At 39.4% G+C, this 22,245-nt stretch overlaps 1 protein-coding gene across 1 annotated transcript; it reads left to right on the top strand.

Moving 5' to 3' along the window:
• The first annotated feature begins 17,533 nt into the window (after positions 1 to 17,533).
• LOC116112072 (protein STRICTOSIDINE SYNTHASE-LIKE 3-like) lies at positions 17,534 to 21,714 on the top strand. Its single transcript, XM_031398260.1, has 4 exons — positions 17,534 to 18,026; positions 19,091 to 19,366; positions 20,271 to 20,438; positions 21,080 to 21,714. The coding sequence occupies exons 1-4, from the start codon at positions 17,698 to 17,700 to the stop codon at positions 21,480 to 21,482; spliced, it is 1,176 nt and encodes a 391-aa protein (XP_031254120.1). The 5' UTR covers positions 17,534 to 17,697; the 3' UTR covers positions 21,483 to 21,714.
• The last annotated feature ends 531 nt before the right edge of the window (positions 21,715 to 22,245 follow it).

Below are 22,245 nucleotides of genomic sequence, written 5' to 3'. Positions count from 1 at the left end.
TTGAATCATCATTTTTTTTTTTTTAATATATAATAATGAACTCATTTTTATAATAATATGAATCAAATCCTAACTCAAATAACGGAATCGTATGCTCTGTTTTCTAGTTTATAAAAAATACACCATGTGAATCGTCATCTCCAAAATATAAAAGGAATCGAAAATCCACAAACCGCACCAAAATTTTATGCATATAATTAATAATATTATTCATATACTAACAGCCATTAAAATTACTCCTTTCATCTTTTTGTCACCCATAGTATTTTTTTTTTTTTTCCCCTCTTTAATGAATAATACATGTATATGGGGTCAAAAATCACCCGGGGCCTTATTAGGCCCAAACAAGAATGTTTCACTATATCAGTCCAACCTAAAGATCCAATCTCGGTTGGGTTAGCATCAGAGCCCATGACATGGGTTGAAACATGCGCCTCATGTCCAGCTTTTCTCCAGAATGGGCGACACCAGCAACCCACCTAAGGCCAAGCCTTCAAGATTGAGGTAAGTAACATTCTTCTTGTTTGATGCTATCATAATTCGCCCAAGATTTCGTATCTTAGGCAAATTAGGACCTCGGTTGCTAATAAGTCGAGTGAATCAGGATCTTTCCTATTCACTAGACTTCTTCCCTTAAGGACTCAAAATCCTATCAGGATACGAAGATCCTACAACTATTATATAAACAAAGGTCACTCCTCTGTTTAGGCATTCAGCCTCAAATTCTCAATATCACCTACCAGCACCCAAGCTCTTACTCCTATGAGCCATACTACTACGCCGTGCTTCTAGTCTCCGACTTGACCTCCAGTAACCCTTCATTCCTTTACCCTCACTAAATTGCCTCATTCAGCCTTATTAACTTAAGCGTCGGAGTGCCTATGGTAGATACCACACCGGTGTCCAAGTAAGCTCCGCGCTTGTTTGCTTTGTGTGTAGGTACAGTGGATTGTCAGTGGCCTCAACCTCACGGGATCAAACCCTACTTTCGCAATCGTAGATTTTAGCATCTACAGTTTGGCACCCATCATGGGGCCTCTAGCAATTGATCTTCGTTCAAACTCCTGCTTTATGAAAAATAATGCTATGGTTGAAAACACGGATACTACCCCAACTGACCTCACGACTAAGGTCGAGGCTCTCTCAGCACTCATGCAACAACAAGCTGACAAAGTCACAACGTTAGAAGCCGAGAACAACAACATTCGGGCTAAGAATCAAAGCCTATGGGAAAAGGTAAATTAGTTCTATTCTCTTGACTTCCTATTCAATCAGATACCGAAGAACCGCTTTGGCGTCTTGGTAAACCGCATACAACCATTGATGACCCCAAACCCTAGATCCTCGGTTTCCGACCTATAATCATCCCAACTCCAGTCATCCATGACAGATGGACTAGCACCCACCACCACAAATATAACAAACCTGGCCATGCAAACACGACCCCTATCAGCTGATCCCTCAATTACCCACGATCAGCTCACTTTAGCCATCCCAAGCCACCAGCAACAAAACATTACCAATGTTGACCAACCCCTTGGCTTGAATAACCCACACTACATCCAAGACCCCTCTAGTTTGGCTCACCCTCACGGGTCGACCGATTAATCCATCCAAACACCATTCGTCTTGGCTTATCCTAACAGGTCGAACGACCCCTAAGCCACACCTTTAACCATCCATGCTGAAAAAAATACCTGAATAGTTACACTCAGGATGACTCACCTTGAAGGGATGAATGGAATCCAAAACACACAAGATAACCACTAAGCCTACCTCAACGACTCGGCGCGCCCTACCAGACTGAGTGAAAGAAAAACACATCCCCAAACCATGAACCCAGACCTCTTGTCTACCGCCTCCTCTCTTGAACAAATATTAGCAAAAAAGTTGGTTGACATGGAAGCTATGATGAGACGTATACCTAAAGTACCTTCCCCATAGCTATGCTGACTTACCCTTCATTGACTCCATAGCCCTAGCGAAGATGCCCTAGAAATTTTCCATCCCAAACATGAAACCATATGATGGAACGACCGACCGGATGATCATATAGCTTCATACAAATAGAGGATGTTTGTTGTCTCCATACCTTGGGACCTCAGGGAAGCATGCATGTGCAAGGGTTTTAGTTTAAGCTTATTAGGGCCAATCCTTCAGTGGTACACAAACCTCCCCAACAACTTCATAGACTTATTCGCCCAGCTCACTGGCGTATTTGTTGAGCAGTTTACAAGCAGCAAGAAGCTAGAGAAGCTATTGTCCGACTTATATAGAATCTATAAAAAAAGAGGAGAACCACTGCGTGAGTACGTTAGTCGGTTTAATAAAGAAAAGATATCAATCTCATCCTTCCATCTTGAGATTGTAGTGGATGCTTTCAGAAAAGGACTACTTCATGATGGGAAACTCTATAAAGACCTCACTAAACTAGGTTACAATTCTATGGAGGACACCCTGGCCTGAGCGATCATTTAGATAAGGTGGGAAGAAGATAAGGTAAATCATAGAAGACATACATCCTACGATGAACACTGATAGAATTGCAGCGAGAGGCGTCTAGAAGCACGATAGTATGAAGCAAATAACTCAGCTCCAGCACGCAATTCCAACAAGAACAATTGGAAACCATATGACCGCCCGCCAGCCCAGCCTACATATAGACCTTCCAGCTCTTCTTCATTCGTGGTCCCTGAGTATAACCTTAATGTCGAGCTAGCCCAAGTGATTGCCATAATGAAGAGGATGGATCCGATAGTTAAGTGGCCACCCAAGCTGAGACCAGATGCCAAAAGAGACAGAACCAAATGGTGTGAGTTCCACCATGACCATAGACATAATATTGCCAACTACATAGCTTTGAGATTGGAAGTCGCGGCCTTGCTTAAGAGGCGACATCTTCGCGACTTACTGACTGATAAAGGTAAAAGCACAATGAACAAAAAGGATGAGAAGAACCGGTCCTCCCCTCCGTTGGATCTAAAGCCGAAAGGTTTCTACAACATGATATTCAGTTGTTCAAAGATTAGCGGAGTTAGCTATTCCTCGGCGAAAAGACATGCCCGAGCAAGCTATCAAACTTAAAGCTTGTTCTTCCTATCCGTCCACACAGAAGCCTACTCAACAAGTCATCCAGTTCAAAGACAATGAGCCAGCCACCCTGACAGCCCCGCACCATGATGCCTTGGTTATCTCACTACAAATAACAAATATTCTGGTAAGGAGGGTGTTTGTAGATGGAGGATCTTCCACCAACATTCTCTTCTTAGAGGTGGTTAAGACAATGGGCCAGACGAATCAGATATCAATAGACGTCCCACCATCCTGATCGGATTCAGCTTTGAGCAAAAATATATAATCGGAGAGATAACCCTACCTATTTACATGAGTGGAGTAAATCGACAAACCATCTTCCTTGAGATGGATTGCCCCTCGCCTTACAATGTCATCCTAGGCAGACCTTAGATCGATGACATGAAAGCTGTCCCTTCAACCTTCCACTAGACAATTAGATTCCCTACCAAATAGGGAGTAAGAGAGATCAAGGGCAACACAAAGTCCTCTAGGGAGTGTTACAAAAGTGCCTTTATGGGTAAGCCTAATACCTTATAGCAACTATAGACAAGTCCTACTAGCCCAACCGAGTAGGATCAACCTTCAATGAAAGAACTGGATGAAGTACAGATTGACCTTGATCATCCCAACCGGAAGACCCAGATTGGATCGATATTGAGTCCTGAAATCAGAGAGTGACTGATCAACTTCCAACAAGAGAATCTAGACTGCTTTGCTTGGTCCCACCCAGATATGACAGGGATCAATCTTAACGCAATCATCCATCATCTCCAGGTTACCCTAACTATCACCCGGTAAGGCAAAAAAGGAGAAAGTTTGCTCTAGAGAGAGACCGAGTGATCAATGAAGAAGTAGAAAAACTCTTGACTAATGGGCTCATTCAAGAGGTCTACTACCTCGACTTGCTAGCTAACGTGGTGGTCGTCCGAAAGAAGAATGGGAAGTGGAGAGTCTACATAGATTTTAAAGACTTGAACAGAGTGTGCCCCAAGGACTCCTTCCTTTTGCCATACATTCACATGCTAGTTGATGCTATAGCCAGTCACGAGTTGCTTAGCTTCATAGACACCTTCTCTGGTTATAACCAGATACTCATGCATCTAGATGACCAAGAGAAGACTTCATTCATCACAAAGAGGGGCACTTACTGTTACAAAGTGATGTTGTTCGAATTTAAGAATGCTAGGACTTACTACCTATGAACGACTCGTTAACAAGATGTTTGCAGAACACCTAGGGACCACCATGGAAGTGTATATCGATGACATGCTCGTTAAGTCACTTGTAGTCGAGTAGCACCTAGACCACCTCAGTCATGCCTTTACAATTTTAAAGAAGTACAACATGAAGCTCAATCTTGCCAAGTGCTCATTCGGGGTTTCTTCTGGCAATTTCCTAGGGTATATGGTGACTCAACGCGAGATAGATGCTAATCCTGATCAAATTTGAGCTGTCTTGAATATCCCCTCACCAACATGCATCAAAGACATCCAACGTCTCTCTGGAAGAGTGGTTGCATTAAGCAGATTCATCTCTCGGTCGGCAGACCAGTGTCACCCCTTCTTCGCAGTCCTTTGAAAGTCAAAGTAGTTTGAATGGACCCCGACCTACGAAGAAGCTCTGTAGCAACTCAAAAGTACTTGACTTTGTCACCTCTACTTTCTAAACCACTAACTAGAGAAAAACTGTATACATATTTGGCAGTCTCAAAGTCAGTGGTTTTAGCCTTCCTAATTAAATAAGACAATGGGAAGCAGCTACTAGTCTATTACGGAAGCAAGTCGCTCCTCGACACCAAGACCTAGTACAATCAGTTAGAGAAGTTGGCCCTTGCACTCATTCACTCTAGGAAGCTTCGGCCCTATTTTCAGTGTCATTCCATAATTCTTCTCACCACATATTTGCCCAAGAAGATTTTACATAAGCCCGAGCTCTCAGGACGACTCACACAATGGACGGTTGAGCTAAGTGAATTTGACGACTCCTTCCAACTGTGCACAACCATTAAGTCCCAAGTGTTAACGGATTTCATAGCGGATTTCACCCCCAACCTCCACTCAAGTGGAGAAAGAGTTATTATGCCTAACAAGTGAGACACCTTTGAAGTAGACTCTCTCGGTCGACGGGTCGAGCAATGTAAACGACAGTAGTTTGAGTATTGTGCCAATTACGCTAGATGGGGAGATTATCCAACGAGTCATCTAATGTGGCTTCGAATGCACAAACAACAAGGCCAAGTATGAGGCTTTGATAGCCGGTCTCTCACTCATGAAAGAGATAGGGGTAACAAGGTTGGAAGTCAAGTCTGATTCTCAGTTGATAGTCAATCAACTACAAGGGACCTACCATGTTAGAGACTCGAAGATTACAGCCTATCTGAACCTGGTGAAGGAGCTACAATTGGCCTTCAAAGAATTCGATATCATTCAAGTATCAAGAACATAAAATACACATACTAATGCACTCGCCAACCTCAGCTCAGCCCTTCAAGGTACGTCTGACTCTTCAATCCCACTTCTTTTCCTTCAATGGCCAGCCAACTGGAAAGAGCCACAATCCAAGACAGTATTGGTCCCTAAAGAACCCTCAGAGGTTATGAACATCGAGCCAGCCGAATCATGGATGACTCTAATCCTGAAATACTTAGAGAAAGATGAGGTCCCAGTAGAAAGGAATGAAACACGTCGTCTTAGGGCTAAGGCAACACAATTTACAATCTATGAAGGATAGCTCCTAAAGAAGTAATTCTCCGGCCAATACCTCAAATACATAACTCTAAAAGAATCCCAGTACGTACTAGCAGAACTTCATGAAGGGGAATGTGGAAACCATACTGGGGGACGCAGTTTGGCACACCGGGTGATAACCTTTGAGTTTTACTGGCCTACCATGCGCTTGGACTTAGCCTCTTATGTTAAGAAGTGCGACAACTGCTAACGATTTTTCTAATTTCTAGCACCTTCCCCCCAAACGACTCAACTTTGTCCTCACCCCTTGGCCATTCATGAAATGGGAAATGGACATCATTGGTAAACTTCCAACCGCACCTGGGCAATAAGTGTACATGTTGGTTGTGACAGACTATTTTACAAAATGGATAAAGGTAGAAGAATTCGCCAAGTGCGAGATCGAAAGGTAAAAGGCTTTATATAAAAGAACGTAATCTATCGATTTGGGATTCCAAAGGAGATAATCACCGACAACGGATCCCAATTCATCAGCTCTAGCTTTAGAGATTTTTGTGAAACATGGGGAATCAAGCTCAACTTCTCGACTCCTCGAAACCCTTAGTCAAACGGCCAGGTTCAATCATATAACAAGATAGTCATGCAAACCATGAAGAAGCGCATTCAAAAAGTAAAAGGAGCATGGGCAGACAAACTACCAAGAGTATTATGGTCTTATAGAACAACCACCTGCTTATCCACAGGCGAAAATTCTTTCTTCCTAGTGTATGGCTTGGAGGCAGTCATCCCAACTGAGGTGTTGGCCTCATCTTCTAGGCTCTAGTAGATGATTGACGAATCAAAAAACCAGAACTTAGGCCTAAACTTGGACACTCTTAATGAACTGCATGAATAGACATAGATTAGAAACGCGATCTGCCAGCAATGGGTCGCCCGACACTCCAACCGCAACATCTGAGTGAGGTCATTCAAAGAAGGCGACTGAGTCCTCCGGAAAGTCTTTCAAAGCACAAAAGAGATAAACACTAGCAAACTCGGTCCCACGTGGGAAGGTCCATACAAGATCACCCGGGCAATCAGCAAGGGCATCTACAAACTTCAATCACCAGAGGGCAAAGACATCAGTCACAGCTGGAATGACATCCACCTTAAATGGTATCACTTCTGATAAATCATATCTTAACTTCTTTTTTTTTTTCTTTAAAGGATGAGTGGGCCTGGCCACCTCCTTCAACATCAATCGGCCTTAAAGCCTTGAATCAATAAAAAGTAATATTCAGAGAAAAAAATTGTGTTCAACTATTCTACTACAATCAATGCCCATGGGCTTAACACTTGAGGTTTTCAACTATATAGTCGGTCACGCCGACTGGCCCCACGTCATCGGGGTTGAGGTTTTCAACCATAAAGTTGGTCACGCCAACTTGGGTACATAGCTCTCGAATTTTCAACTACAAAGTCGATCATGCCGACTGAGTACACAACCCTGAAATTTTCAACTACAAAGTTGGTCACGCCAACTGGGCACATAGCCCTCGAATTTTCAATTATAAAGTCGGTCACGCCAACCGGGCGCATAGCCCTCAAATTTTCAACTACAAAGTCGGTCATACCGACTTTGAGCACAATGCCCTCGAATTGTTGAAAGATTGATGAATAACACATGGTGGAAACAAGAAAAACATAAATGGAACATGCATGTTGGTTATGGAACATTCAAACATTAACAGCTTAAAATGAATTAAGTTTGGTGTATTACACCTTCTCCAAGTGCCTTATTTGATGAAACCAAAACCCAAAGGAATGAGTTCTTTACACTTTAACACCACCTTGAGAGAAAGAGAGGGTGGTCAAACCTAAGAGAGAGCTTGTGTTTTTCCTTTTTGAGTGAACAATGAACCACTTGACCTAAAATGCAACCATTTGCATTTATATATACATGGGTCATTTTGTAATTCCTTCTTTTCACTTGTATACCCTAATAAAATCTTATTCTATAAAGAGCCCAAGCATTTATTAATTTGGCCTTTGAATAATCAATATTATTCAAGGGCCCATGTAAACTACACTAGTTTACATTAACAACCCATAAGTTTACCCTTTTGCCCTTTAACTATTAAAAGGTTATTTTAGTTCATCTCATTTATCTTAACACTTTAAGATATAATAATTAAACACAATTAATTATTTCTTGACCATTTTAACCTTTAAAATATCACGAATAATTTTCTACGCAACAATTACCATAGAAATGCTGTCATTACCCTCGGAAGGTGCTAGCCCTCTTCAGATAATCATTTCTTTTTGTTATCCTTCTCTAACTTCTCAAGGCTATTAGTGTGACCATGTAGGTCCACCGTGGATTAGCCGTGAGTTGGTTTTGGATGAATTCGGGAACCTATCCGGAGGCCCAATGACTATGGTAAACATCTAGCAATGTGCCATAGTTTGTAAACCACGATGAAGAAAAACTTCATCGAACCTTTTTCAGATCATATGTACCATGCAGGTAAAGTCCCTCCACTGATATATCCTGATTGAGTACAGATTCATGGAATGTCAAGATCCTAAATTTAATCTTCTATCGAATTGTTGATCAATATGTCCAGAACTTGTCATCACGAACTTACTTTCGTATGACTAATAATAAACTCTAGCCAGAGATTTTGATTCACGATATTTATCGGCGTTCGTCCAGGAAGTCGAACCCGGATGAAGTTAGCGGTACTCTTGATCCTATATTTCTGAGTCAATGGATCCCGTTTTGACAATCGTTCGTTTCCGCATATGAACAACGCATGACCAAGTAGGCTTTATTATATGAAACATGACTAGTCTCGTACTTATACGCCATATGAACCATACACATCTGTATCGGATCCGACCACAATGTCTCAAGTTAAAGATCGTGCACTAATATAACCAAATGATATATCATTGACTACATGCTTTTCCAAGTGATTTGTCATTATTCGGTCACGTTAAAAAAAATAGTTCGCTAGCCGCTAATCCATACTAATGCCCCAATGACATGACTATTATCATCATCCATACTTATATCAACTCATGATATCTTTCGGAAGCATCTAGTATGCCTACTATGCAATATAGTTGCCCAAATTGTATTGCTTCCGTAGGGAACCTTTTGATAAATTTATTTACTGATTAAATGAATCATCTGGACAATTCATATACATACTTTATTTTAAATGCATGACCGAATAAAGGAAGAAATTTATATATATGAATTGAAGAACTATTTCTTCTATTATTTATGATATATTGATACAAAACAAAATGCTCTGAAACCGACAACACGAATGGTTTCTAGGGCATACACTAACATTCACTAACAAACTCCCACTTGCCCTAAATCTATTCGATGTTGTATCTCATACCCATCTTGTCAAGATGATGGTCCAATTGCTTTTTTTTCATCGCCTTAGTTAATGGATTAGCTACATTTTCTACTGAAGGTGTCTTCAGAATTAAAATCTCTCCAACTCCAACGAATCCTCTCAAAATGTGATACTTGCGCTAAATGTGTTTGGATTTTTGGTGTGCCCTTGGTTCCTTTGCCTGTACAATAGCTCCAGTATTGTCACAAAACATGCTTATCAGGTAAGCCATGTTCGGAACCACACCTAGTTCAATTACAAACTTTTGCATCCAGACAATCTCCTTTGTTGCTTTTGAAGCAACAATGTATTCAACTTCTGTAGTGGAGTCTGGTGTAGTTGTCTGTTTGGAACTTTCCCAACTAACAGCACCTCCATTACATATAAAAATATACCATGACATAGACTTTCTATCGTCAATATATGACTGGAAATCAGAATCTGAGTATCCTTGAATGTTTAATTTTGAACATCCATAACTCAAAACCAGATTCCTAATTCTTCTTAAGTACTTAAGGATCGATTTTACAACTGACCAATGTTTCTCCCTTGGATTTAATTGATATCTACTCGTACACTTACAACCTAAGCTATATCAGGTCTTGTGCATAGCATTACGCACATTAAGCTGCCTATAGTAGATGCATAAGGCACTCTACGCATCCATTGTCTCTCTTCATCGGTCCTTGGACCCATCTCTTTGGAAAGATAAAGACCATGAGTGAAGGGCAAGAGACCTCTCTTAGAGTTCTCCATGCTGAATCTTTTCAGCATTTTCTCTATGTACAATTTTTGGGATAATCCAATTATCCTTTTCATTCTATCTCTATAGACACGAATGCCTAGGACATAGGTCGTTTCTCCTAAGTCTTTCATTGAGAAGGTTCTAGATAACCAGACTTTAACCCTTGTCATCATGCCTACGTCATTTCCCATCAAAAGTATGTCATCTACATATAATATGAGAATCGTGATCGCATGATCTTTAACCCATTTGTGTACACAAGGCTCATCCAGATTCTTGACAAAACCAAACGATTTGATTATGTCGTCAAATTGAATGTTCTAGCTTTTTGAAGCTTGCTTCAATCGATAAATGGATCGATGCAACTTGTATACCTTACATTTTTCAGTGGAGGATACAAAACCTATTGGTTGTTCCATATAGATGTTTTCCTCAATAAACCCATTAAGGAAAGCTATTTTGACATCCATATACCAAATTTCATAATCATGGTATGCTGCGATGGCTAGCATTATACGGATGGATTTAATCATAGCTACAAGCGAGAAGGTTTCCTCATAATCTAATAATTGTTTCTGAGTATAACCTTTTGCTACGAAACGAGTTTTGAAGGTCTCTACCTCCCCATCCTTGCCAAATTTTCTCTTGTAGACCCATTTACAACCTGTAGGAACTATTCCCTCTAGTGGATCCACAAGTGACCATACTTGATTGGCATGCATTGATTCTATCTCATAATTCATTACTTCTAGCCATTTTCCTGAATCTCTATCCAATATTTTTTCTTTGCAACTTCTAGGATCATCACCATAATCATCTGCTCCCAATAAGTAAAATTCAAAATCTTGCTCATTAGGAACCTATATCTTTCCGGAGGTTTTGATATTCTAGAAGGCTTTCACACTAGAACCATAGAATCTGATACTGAGGTTCGCTGAGTGGAAGTTCCAGCTTCAGCAATCTTGGTTCTCGGTTTTTGGCTTTTCGGACTCTTCCTTGAGTTCAATATTTCTTCCAACATCGCCTTCCTCTAAGAACTCGTTCTCGAGAAAGCGTGCATTTCTACTAATCCAAACTCTTTGATCACTTGGGAAGTAAAAGTAATATCCTAAACTATCTTTAGGATATCCAATGAACCGACCCTTCTCAGATTTAACATCCAGCTTATCAGATTTAACTAATTTAACATAAGCTGGACAACCCCAAATCTTCATATAATTCAGACTTTGACGTTTTCCATACCATATCTCATATGGTGTTTTCTAGATAATTTTAGAAGGGACCCTATTAAGGATGTGTGTGGCTGTCTGGAGAGCATATCCCCACAAAGACATTGGCAAGTATGTAAAACTCACCATCGATTGTACCATATCCAATAGGGTACGATTTCTCCTTTCAGACACTCCATTAAACTGGGGTGTATAAGGAGTAAATTGTGAGATGATCCCATTTTCTTTTAAGAACTCCTAAAACTCTGTACTCAAGTATTCACCCCCATGATCTGATCATAGTATTTTAATACTCCTTCCAGTTTGATTTTCTACTTCATTCTTGAATTCTCTGAATTTTTTAAAGGATTCAGATTTGTATTTCATTAAATACAAATACCCATATCGTGACATATCATCTGTAAAGGTAATGAAGTATTCAAATCCTCCATTGGCTAAAGTACTGAATGGTCCACACACATTTGTATGTATAAGTCCTAATAGTTCTTTAGCCCGCTCTCCTTTATTCTTAAAGGGAGACTTAGTCATCTTTCCTTGGAGATACGATTCACAGGTTAGATAGGGTTCAGAACCCAATGAGTTTATGATCCCACTTTCTCTAAGCTATACTTATCTTTTCTCTCTTATATGACCCAATCTATGATGCCATAGAAGTTTAGGATTTGATTTAGATTGAGTTCTTTTATTGGAAATGGTATTTTTTGAAGCATAATCATTTTGTTCCAAGACATACGAACCATTTGTATTCATAGCTTTACCAACTAAAACATTTCCAAAATGTATTGAACATTCATTTCCATTAAACAGTACATGGTAACCTGCTTTGCACAAAGCAGAAATAGAAATGATGTTTCTAGTGGCTTTTTTAAAGTACAATACTTTAAATAAATTCAAAACAAGTCTTGAAGGTAGTCTTATTAGGCAAGTCCTTATGGCCTTGACTGCAACTCGTGTCCCATTTGCCATCCTCAAAATGATCTCGCCTTTTGTCACCTCATAACTATTTTTAAGTACCTGTAAAGACATACAAACATGAGATGTTGCTGCTGAATATAGTATCTAGGAATGATTATCTGAATTAACACTTAATTTATATTCCATCATAAGACATTGGTTCGTACCCTTTCCTTTGCCTTTCCTTAGATTGTTCAGGTATTGAGGACAATTCCTCTTCTAGTGTCCATCTTCTCCACACCGACTTAGTCGCAAAACCTTCAAAGTTCATCTTCGGACCACCACATCATTTGGCCATAGGGCTGAATGATTTTACCTAGGTGTTTCATGTGTGACACAGGTTCGACCTGTTCAAAATCTGTTCCAACACTTAGAAATTTTGTCAGTTAAACAGGTCAAGTCAGTCAGCTAGGGCGACCGAATCAGTTAGTTTACTACTATAACTGCAAGTATCCAACAACATCAATCTATAGTTGGTCGGTCACACCGACAACGCCTAGGGGGCAGTAAACAAAAACTTAGTCAACCAGTTCAACGAGCTTACAACATCAGCAGAATATCAAATTTTATTAAAGCCTCATAGGGGCTGATTCAAGTACATAGCTGTGGGCATACAACACCCAAAATATAAGTCTACGTGAACAAAAAAAGAAATACACTATGGAGCAGAGTGCTCTGGATCCTGATCCTGATCTTGAGTCGAATGCCCTATCGTTGGCTAGACCCCCTTCCCTTTGCTTGAAGACGCCTTCATTGCTGACCCATCTTAAGGTAGGGACTCAGTCGACACAACAAGTAATTCTTCCAAGTCTCTAGCAAAGTCATCCATGGAATCCTTCTTCTCGGTCTCAACTTGATCTTTCTTTGCTCCACCATCCCCACGTGCCGACTTTGCTTCAATCCCTTCCCACAGTTCTATATCTTTATCAGGATTCCAGTAAGAAGTGTTGCCCGACTTATATTCCTTCATCAATTCAGTGCGAGTCTTGATCATGGCATCTATGGAAATTGATTGACATCGCTCCCTAAGGGCGATCGACTCCTTCTCCTTCTCGGCCAGCGCCTTTTCCTTCTCGGCCAATGTTTTCTTCAACTCTGCCAACTCTAGCTCAACCTGTCGTAGCTTAGCAGTACTCTCCTTCGATAACTTCAAAGCTGAAGCCTCTCAAGTACGAAGGCCAACATTGGACTTTGTCAATTCCTAGATCTTCGCGTCTTAGGTGACCATGAACTTTTTTAGATAGAGACTCCCAATCAAAGCCTGCAAAAAATCAAACACTCAGAAGTTGTATTTTTAGAAACAAAGCATTCCAAGATAAAGATTACCTGAAACTGTTGAGCCACTGCACATTCAGCAACTGCACTCATTCCCTTTTGGTCCATTCGGCTCTCGTCTGCGGGTTGCAAGAAAGACTTGGCTAGGTTCCCCATCCCGGTTGCATCAGAATAGATAAAAGCCATCATCAAGAGTGTGACGATCATCTTCTCAACATCCTCGTCGACTTGGACAGTCTTTGATGACCCAGCTCGGTCGAGGGCTGCACAATTGGTGGCACTAACTCGATTCGTCCCACCTAGACATTCTCACTCGACCTAGCCGCCGACTCTTTCTTTCTCTTAGCTTGGCACTAGGCAATCGCTTCGTTTGCATTTGGAAGTCGACATTGATGCTCTTCATGAGTCTTTCTACAAGGGCAAACTTTCTAGGAGTTAGAGGATGAAGAAACAAATGTCAAAAACAGATCTAGTTGCAATAACACGTCAATAAAAAGCTCCAGGTTTGCTTCAGCATAGGGAGAGCTATACCTCTCTCTCTATTGTAGCGACCCTGCTCCAAAGATGACTCGCCCTAAGGTTTGCCTCTTGTAAAAGCACTCTCCAGTCTCTCTACTTTTGTAGTATATCAAGCACTTCCTGGGTGGGCATGTCTAATTCGTCACCATTTTGCCTGACCTTGTTAAACCTCAGATCTACAGAATAACGAAAGATAAGGCTCAATACTCAAAGAACAAAAAACAAGTAAAAGGTTACTCACTAGTCGCCTTCCAAGTAAATGGTATGTCGCCCCTGCTCTTTCTCTCCAAAGATTGTTTTGCCCTTCAAGAATAAGAACTTCCCCTTCCAGTTTTATCACTCAATCGTAGGAACATCACTAAGTGGAGTCGGTCATGCCTTAAGGTGATTGAGTATCTACATTTGTCTCTGTCGTGCTCCTTCAAGTAATAAAAGTAAAGGAACTCATGCATGCCGAATCCCACTCGGTACATGGTGCAGAGAAGCTCTAACACTATCAACAGCCTTCAGCCATTCGGCATGATCCGAGTCAGTGCTATCATGAAATGGTTTAATACTTCCTAAACCAAGCGGGGAATCGGCGACCTTAGCCAGTCGTAGAAATAAATATCGTACATTACAATCCACCTTGGTACATCCCAGTCGACTCGCTCATGGTCTCTTAGCAGACGTATCTCTACTGAGTCAAGAATATGGTACATGGTCATTATCCTCCATTCATCATCCTGAGTGAGCTCTGGGGGATAGTCCAAAGGCAAGATCCCTCCACCCGATCATTCCTCGCACTCCCACTCATAGAAGGTTCACCCTCAGGTGTGCTACCTAGCTCTTCATCGCTATCTTCCCCACTCTCCCCTTACTTGTCAGAGTCGTCACTACTTGACTTGGCAACAGCCAGATCGGCCATGGCTACATTTTGTCCCTTAGGAACTCCCACAGGAACGTTACCCTCTTTCGGCAAAACTACCATAGTGGGAGCATTCTCATACTCTCCTCCCCCCTCCATCTCACCCTGACTGTTCCCACTCGACTCGGAATTCAACATTGGATGTTCAGAAGTTAAACTTTTTTCATGACAATTGACTGAGTCTGACAGACCTACCGAATGATCAAATCAACTTTCGCCTTGAAGGATGAAGTTACACTTTGCTCCAAAAGTTATCACTCGACTCGATCAAGCACCCCGGGCGTACCGAATGGAGATAGTGAATAAATCAACTCTTCTTTCTTCCATAAACAAAACTCCCAAAATTTCCAGAAACTTTCCCAGCGACACCCACACTCCTAAAACCAAATCCTTTAAAGCCTTTCTCCAAAATTCCTAAAAAAATCGCCTTAAAAACTCATCGTAATCTCGAAATCTAGCGAATCTAGAAGTACCTTCTGTGAACTCTAGAAAGAACCGAAGAAACCAAAAAGAAAAAAGTGGTACGCTGGATTACTCAAAGAAAAACGATCATAAAACTTGCTTAAATTGTCTCTAAAACAAAAGGAAAGTAGAAGCAAAGAGAAGAAATCAATTTCTGTGAAGGAAAAGAGAATTACCGTGAACAAATCATTGAAAACTCCTGAAAAAGCTTCGACGGCGACCGAAGAAAAGTTTTGAGAGGAGTAGAGAATGAAGTGAAGGCGAAGATGAACAGTCGCCAGAACGACTTCTCCTTTTAATCACCCAACCTGCTAGGACAACACGTAGTAGCAGCCAATTGGTTGCAACCCTTCAATTTCCCGCTTAAAAGAAAGAGGAAATCCTAATCGTACATGTGTCATATGATGAGACCGCCTCAGGAACCCCAATTTCTTATTTCTTGCTCAAAGCACACATAACTCTACAGTACACGCGTCTTGTTCTCCCGACGCCACCCAATCACACTTAGACAAAGTTTGACTCGCCCGAGCAAACCAACTAGACTCCCAATCTGAGAAACAGACAAGACCTATTCGGAATACGAAGCGCATAGACACTCGACCTGACTGGTCGACTGGATCCTATAAAGGGTAACGCCTCTTACCCTATCTTTTGGTTCAGTTGACTGAACAGACTCACCTTCAAAGGTCTCTCCTCGCACCTAATTGCTTGGTTCAGTTAGCCGAGTTGACGTAGCTACAAAGATTGTATCTTGCATCCTAGCACTCGGCTCGATCAACTGAGAGGACTCAGCTACACAAGAATTCGAAAATATAACCAACAGTCTCCTCACACTTTCACTAAGACAAGACATCCTCATTCAGTTAAAGAGAACACTCGACCGTCTCGGCAGACCGCCTTCTAGTTAGGTTAGCTTCCCGTCAGACCATCAACTCTTCAAGCTAAATACTCGTTAGCTTAGAGAGTAGGGGGCTAACTATAGGGGTAAAAAATCACCCGGGGCCTTATCAAGCCCAAACAGGAATGTTCCACTACATCGGCCCAAGCTAAAGATCCAATCTCGGTTGGGTTAGCATCAGAGCCCATGACATGGGCCAAACACGCACCCCAGGTCCAACTTTTCTCCAGAATGGGCAACACCAGTAGCCCACCTAAGGCCAGCCCTTCCAGATCGAGGTAAGTAACATTCTTCCTGTTTGATGCTATCCTAATTCGCCCAAGATTCCGTATCTTAGGTAAATTAGGACTTCTGTTGCTAATAAGTCGAGTGAATCAGGATCTTTCCTATTCACTAGACTTCTTCCCTTAAGGACTCAGAATCCTATAAGGATACGAAGATCTTACAACTACTATATAAATGGGGGTCACTCCTCTGTTTACGCATTCAACCTCAATATCACCTACTAGCATCCAAGCTCTTACTTCTATGAGCCATACTACTACGCCGTGCTTCTAGTCTCTGACTTGACCTCTAGTAACCCTTCATTCCCTTACCCTCACTAAATTATCTCATTCAACCTTACTGACTTAAGCGTTGGGAGTGCCTATGGTAGACACCACACTAGTGTCCAAGTAAACTCCACGCTTGTTTGCTTTGTGTGCAGGTACAGCGGATTGCCAATGGCCTCAACCTCACGAGATTAGACCCTACTTTTGCAACCGTAGATTTTAGCATCTACATTATATAATCTCTTCACATGCCGATATATTATTATCTCATCAATTTGTATTTTTTTTAATAGAAAATAGAGATTTATGATTTTTTTTTTTTTTTTTTTTTTTGGACTAACAAAGTGGTTATGGTAATTACATCCTAATTTACCCAAAAAAATAAATTAAATATATGTAACAAAAGAATAATAAGAAAGCATGTTATGATATTATTTTAATTTTTATCAACTCAAAACACTAAAAACAAGTATAATAATAATCAAATCTACAAAGGAATCAAAAGCACTAAATTTTAAAAAATAGACCTTGTGAACCATGATTTCCATACTATAGAGCAAAGTGAGAAGTGAATTATATAATTAAGAAAATCACAAAAAGTGAATTATATAATTAAAAAAATTGAAATAGAAACGAAAATCGTGCCGGCCCCCTCATCACAAATATTTACTTAAAATTGTAAATGCAACGGTTGTCTTCATCATCATAATGAAAAGAAAATTTACAGCGAAACTAGATTCTTGAATTCCATTCACGAACTTTGGAAATCCCGAAGAAAGAAAATTATATATAAATTATATTATATATATATATGCTAAAGCTGATGCACTCAAACCAACCAATGACCATCTCCCTCCTTAGTCTTCACCTAAACCTAAAACTCGCACACCTTCTACCTACTCCTCTTTCTCAGCCAACTATAATTAACAACACTTGCATTTTTCAGCTTTAGACTCTTTCTTTTTTTCTTTCTCGTTGTGTTTTTGGTTCCGTAGCAATGACATTTAGGGGGTTTTTGCGGTTGTTGTTTCTGGTTCTGGCCGTGTACTGTGGGCTTGACCCCTTCAAGCACAGTGCCATATCGGAGTTTCCGGATTATGTGTCACTCAAAGTGGAAATGCCTGATTGGTCACTCGTTCCGACGGATAAAGACGATCAAAATTTGCTGCAGAAGTCGGAAATTAAATTCTTGAACGAGATTCAAGGCCCTGAAAGCATTGCTTTCGACCCTCTTGGCCGTGGACCTTATACTGGTGTTGCTGATGGTAGAATTCTCATCTGGAATGGCCTCAAGTGGACTGACTTTGCTTATACTTCCAATAACAGGTTGGTTTTTTTTATTCTTCTTTTTAGCTTCGTTGGAGTCTTTTGACTGAATGAGAGTTGAATTTAGTTTGGATTAAATTCGAGGCCTTAATGTCCACTTGATTTCAAATGGAGCATGTGCTGTATTAATTATTAGAAAATTGAACATTTTTGTCTTAATAAATGGGGGAAACTGTAGTGGATATATATTCTTACCAAGAAGAAAGGAAGAACGAAAAAAAAAAAAATCAGAAAGTGGTTTTGAATTCAGATTTAATACCCAAATAAGCAAATATTGTGTTAATGGGGAAAATGGAAGAGATAGACACCGATAGCTATTGGATTTTTGGTAAACATAGACGTGGAGTCATATGCATTATGTTTGTAAATTAACATGTTTTCATAAAAAATCCTAAATATCTCTACTGTGTAATTTATTTAGAAACTTGAATAATTCAAGTTTGGTGAATGAAAAAAATTGTAAAGAACCAACTCCAGGGATATGTCTAGTAATTGAAATATTCTACAGATTGAGCTTTCATTATCTTATGAGTTATGACCTCCATCAGAACTTTGATTTTAATGTTTGTCATCTCTAACCACATTGTGAATTTGCTTGTAATTGTGCATTGTACCACTTAAGTTAGATTAGTTTGTGTTTCTGGGAAATAGTCATCCGTTCATTGAATTTCTATTCTATGATGAGCTGATTTCACTGAAGAGATTAATTTCACCTAGGTCTCATATTTTTTTTTTTTTTTTCAATTAAATTATTTGCAAAATTGAGATAACAAAACTACAGATAAAAGGTAATCAATAAATTGTTGGACAAAAAAACGAAACAAAGAAAGAAAAAAAGGAATATATTTCTATCAAATTTCCATGTTCCTAAGTATATTGAATTATTAGTATGGTTTAAACTGAAATTCGGCATGGTCTGATATAAATTCCTCACTGAAATGAGATATCTGGTTCATCTATTTATTTTTGCTGATTTCTTAAAAGTCTGTGAAGCTGTGTTCTGGTTATTTATTATCACTTCAGCAATGATAATCTTTTTTCCCCTTAATGATTTTGGAATTTAGGTCGGAATTATGTGACCCGAAGCCATCGCCTTTTGCTTACTTGAAGCATGAGCACATCTGCGGCAGGCCTTTGGGGCTCCGGTTTGACAAGAAAACTGGTGATTTATACATTGCAGATGCATATTTTGGACTGATGAAAGTAGGTCCAGAAGGTGGATTGGCAACATCCCTTACAACAGAAGCAGAAGGTGTGCCGCTGAGGTTTACCAATGATCTAGACATTGATGATGAAGGGAATGTTTACTTTACAGATAGCAGTATTGTATACCAGCGGAGGTGTGGAAATTTCTACTGCTGTGCCTTAGATGCTTATCACTGATTATAATAATTTTATTCTGCTGATGAAGAAATTCATTGTTTCAAATAATTTGTCACTAGCGTCAAAATGGATTTTCAGTTAGTGCTTTAAATTGTCACTTGCTTTTTACTGAAAAAAAAACAGAACCAATGAGAAAAACTGTATAATTTTCACAATGAGAAGGTTGTTCCAATTTTAATACACAAGAGGGTGTCTTACTCTATATCGAAATCTATCCCCATTATCATCTTGTTATACGCTTGGCTACTGTTATAACGGGTGGAGGAGGATTCCTATACATTATTATGCATGCACACGCTTGATGTTACAAATTTAGTTGGTTTTACAATTTCAACTTTCTCATAGCTTTTTCTCTTTACGTTTAACTGTATGCATTTGATAGTGCTATTATTTTTTCAATTTAATGGTCTGGTTAGTCTACCTGATCGTCAATTGTATCTGCTATTTGTTAGATTATAACTTTATTGCAGTACGATATGGTTAAAAACCAAAAGAAAATCGCCATAATTCAAAAGATGATTAAGATAAAAGATAGCTCTTTGTACTGTATTCGAATGTTATTTAAGAATCTATTATAGATTTCCTGACTTGTTTATGATCAGTCATAAAAGCATTTCAAGAAGATAATCAGATATATCCTGTTGTTGTGCAAGGTCTCTAAGACAAAAATTGCCTAGTGCTGAGAGGATAGCTTTGTACCAAGTCTTAAACCATGCTCTAATCATATTTGGTTTTCTATGTTGCTTCTTTGCGATGATATTATAAAAGTATGGTTATGGGGAGACTTTTTTTTCTTTTTTCTTTTTTTTGAATGTAAGCATAATTGTGGTGCATTTCTTCTGACACATTAATATTTCTCAGGAACTTCATGCAATTGGTTTTCTCTGGTGATGATAGTGGAAGGGTTCTCAAGTATGATCCAACTACAATACAAACAACTGTTCTTGTGAGGAATCTCCAGTTCCCTAATGGTGTGTCCTTAAGTAAGGACAAATCATTCTTCCTCTTTGTTGAAGGATCCGTTGGCAGGTGACCCTTCTTGTTTTTATATTCGCAATTCTTGCAGTTTCTACATTTTTGGGAACCTTCATGTGGTAGTTTGTCACATATTGATATGTGGCTAGAACTGACGAAAGGAATTTAAGTTTCTCCTTTGATCTGAGGAGTTTCTTTGCATGTTCTATTACAAGCACCAATGATTTAAATTTGTATTTACGAAGAATGGCATCTAATAGCTATGCAGTCCATAAAATTTGTTTTGACGTCTCTGTTGACAAGTGAAAAGATATGGACCCCCTGCTTTTGGGAGGTTTTATTAAAATATAGTTTTTTGCTGCAGAGGTATTTTTGATGAAATCTTTTCATAAAATGATATTGTTTTATCTCAACTTTTTCTTTCAAAATGTCGGAGATTTGAGACAAAAATCTTAATACATTGTCTCACATTAAAGATTGTCCAATGAACTACTGGTGTATTTGGGACATTGTTATCTTTTTATGACTTTGACAAAATACTGCAATTTCAATCTTAAATATATATTGTGATTGCTAATTGCCATTTCAAAATCAGGAAACATTATATGTGTGTCAGAAGTTGTATTGAATCATTCAGGAATTAGAAGCCTTTGTTTTCCTGTTTTATGAAATATTTATTCCATCTGGTAATGCAGATTATGCAAGTATTGGCTGAAAGGTGAGAAAGCAGGTACTTCAGAAGTGTTTGCCATCTTGCCTGGATACCCTGACAATGTCCGAACTAATGAAAAAGGTGAGTTCTGGGTGGCAATCCACTGTCGGCGATCACTATATGCTTACTATTTGGGTCTATTCCCCAAACTTCGGACGTTCATGCTTAAACTCCCGATATCGGCAAAGATACATTTCCTGATACAAATTGGGGGAAGGCCCCATGCAGTAGTTGCCAAATACAGCCCAGAGGGGAAGCTTTTGCAGATATTAGAGGACAGTCAGGGAAAAGTTGTTAAAGCAGTTAGTGAAGTGGAAGAGAAGGATGGTAAGCTGTGGATGGGCAGTGTTCTGATGCCATTTATTGCAGTTTACGACTTACCTTGAGTAAAGTACAACCATTTAATATACAAAGCTAGAGGTATCTAGCCGCTTTCAACTGCTTTTCTTTGTCGCTTGAAAGTGTTGTGAACCATATGTGCTGGGTTAGAATTTCTTCTTTGTTTCCTCATGTTGGCATTCTAATGTTTTTGCCTTTTAAATGATAAAATCATTTATGTTTACCTATAGTGACTTGCTTTAATGGATTGATCTCTAAACTTAATTTCATTCACATTTATCTTTGGATGTGAAATTAGTAAGATTGCACCATACTAAATTTGAAGTTTCAGATTATCTTAGCTGTATTCCTAGCTGTTGTTGGTGAATTTCTTAAGTATAGAACATTTGGTTCAGTTGTGCGTTCAGTAAGATGAAGATAAGCCAATTTTATGGAGGGAGCTCTCTATGAAAATTCTAGATTTTGGGATATTTTTTATTAAGTCTTCTTTTTGTCAATTAGGATGAAAATGGAGCTATAAGACGACAAATTTGTTGGTTATCTTTGACGAAGATGGCATTATCAAATGTCAATTATGTTCATGTGTTTGGATGGTTAAAAAAGTTTAACTTGTTGCGTGTTAAGTTAATGTATACATTGAAAAATGTAATCATCTTGCAAGTAAATTAACTTTTACAGTAAGTTTGAAACTATATGATGTTGAATTTGGCTTGTATTATTTGTGATGAAATAGAACCAAAAGAGGAAAACTTTGTTTGCGAAGATTAGATTCTGGATAGAAGATACATTGATTTTATAGAATGAAGACTT

Source organism: Pistacia vera, unplaced genomic scaffold, assembly GCF_008641045.1.
Source record: "Pistacia vera cultivar Batoury unplaced genomic scaffold, PisVer_v2 Contig656, whole genome shotgun sequence".
Taxonomy (NCBI): Eukaryota; Viridiplantae; Streptophyta; class Magnoliopsida; order Sapindales; family Anacardiaceae; genus Pistacia; species Pistacia vera.
Note: the sequence above shows the minus strand (reverse complement) of the source record. Positions and strands in the feature narration are given on the sequence as shown.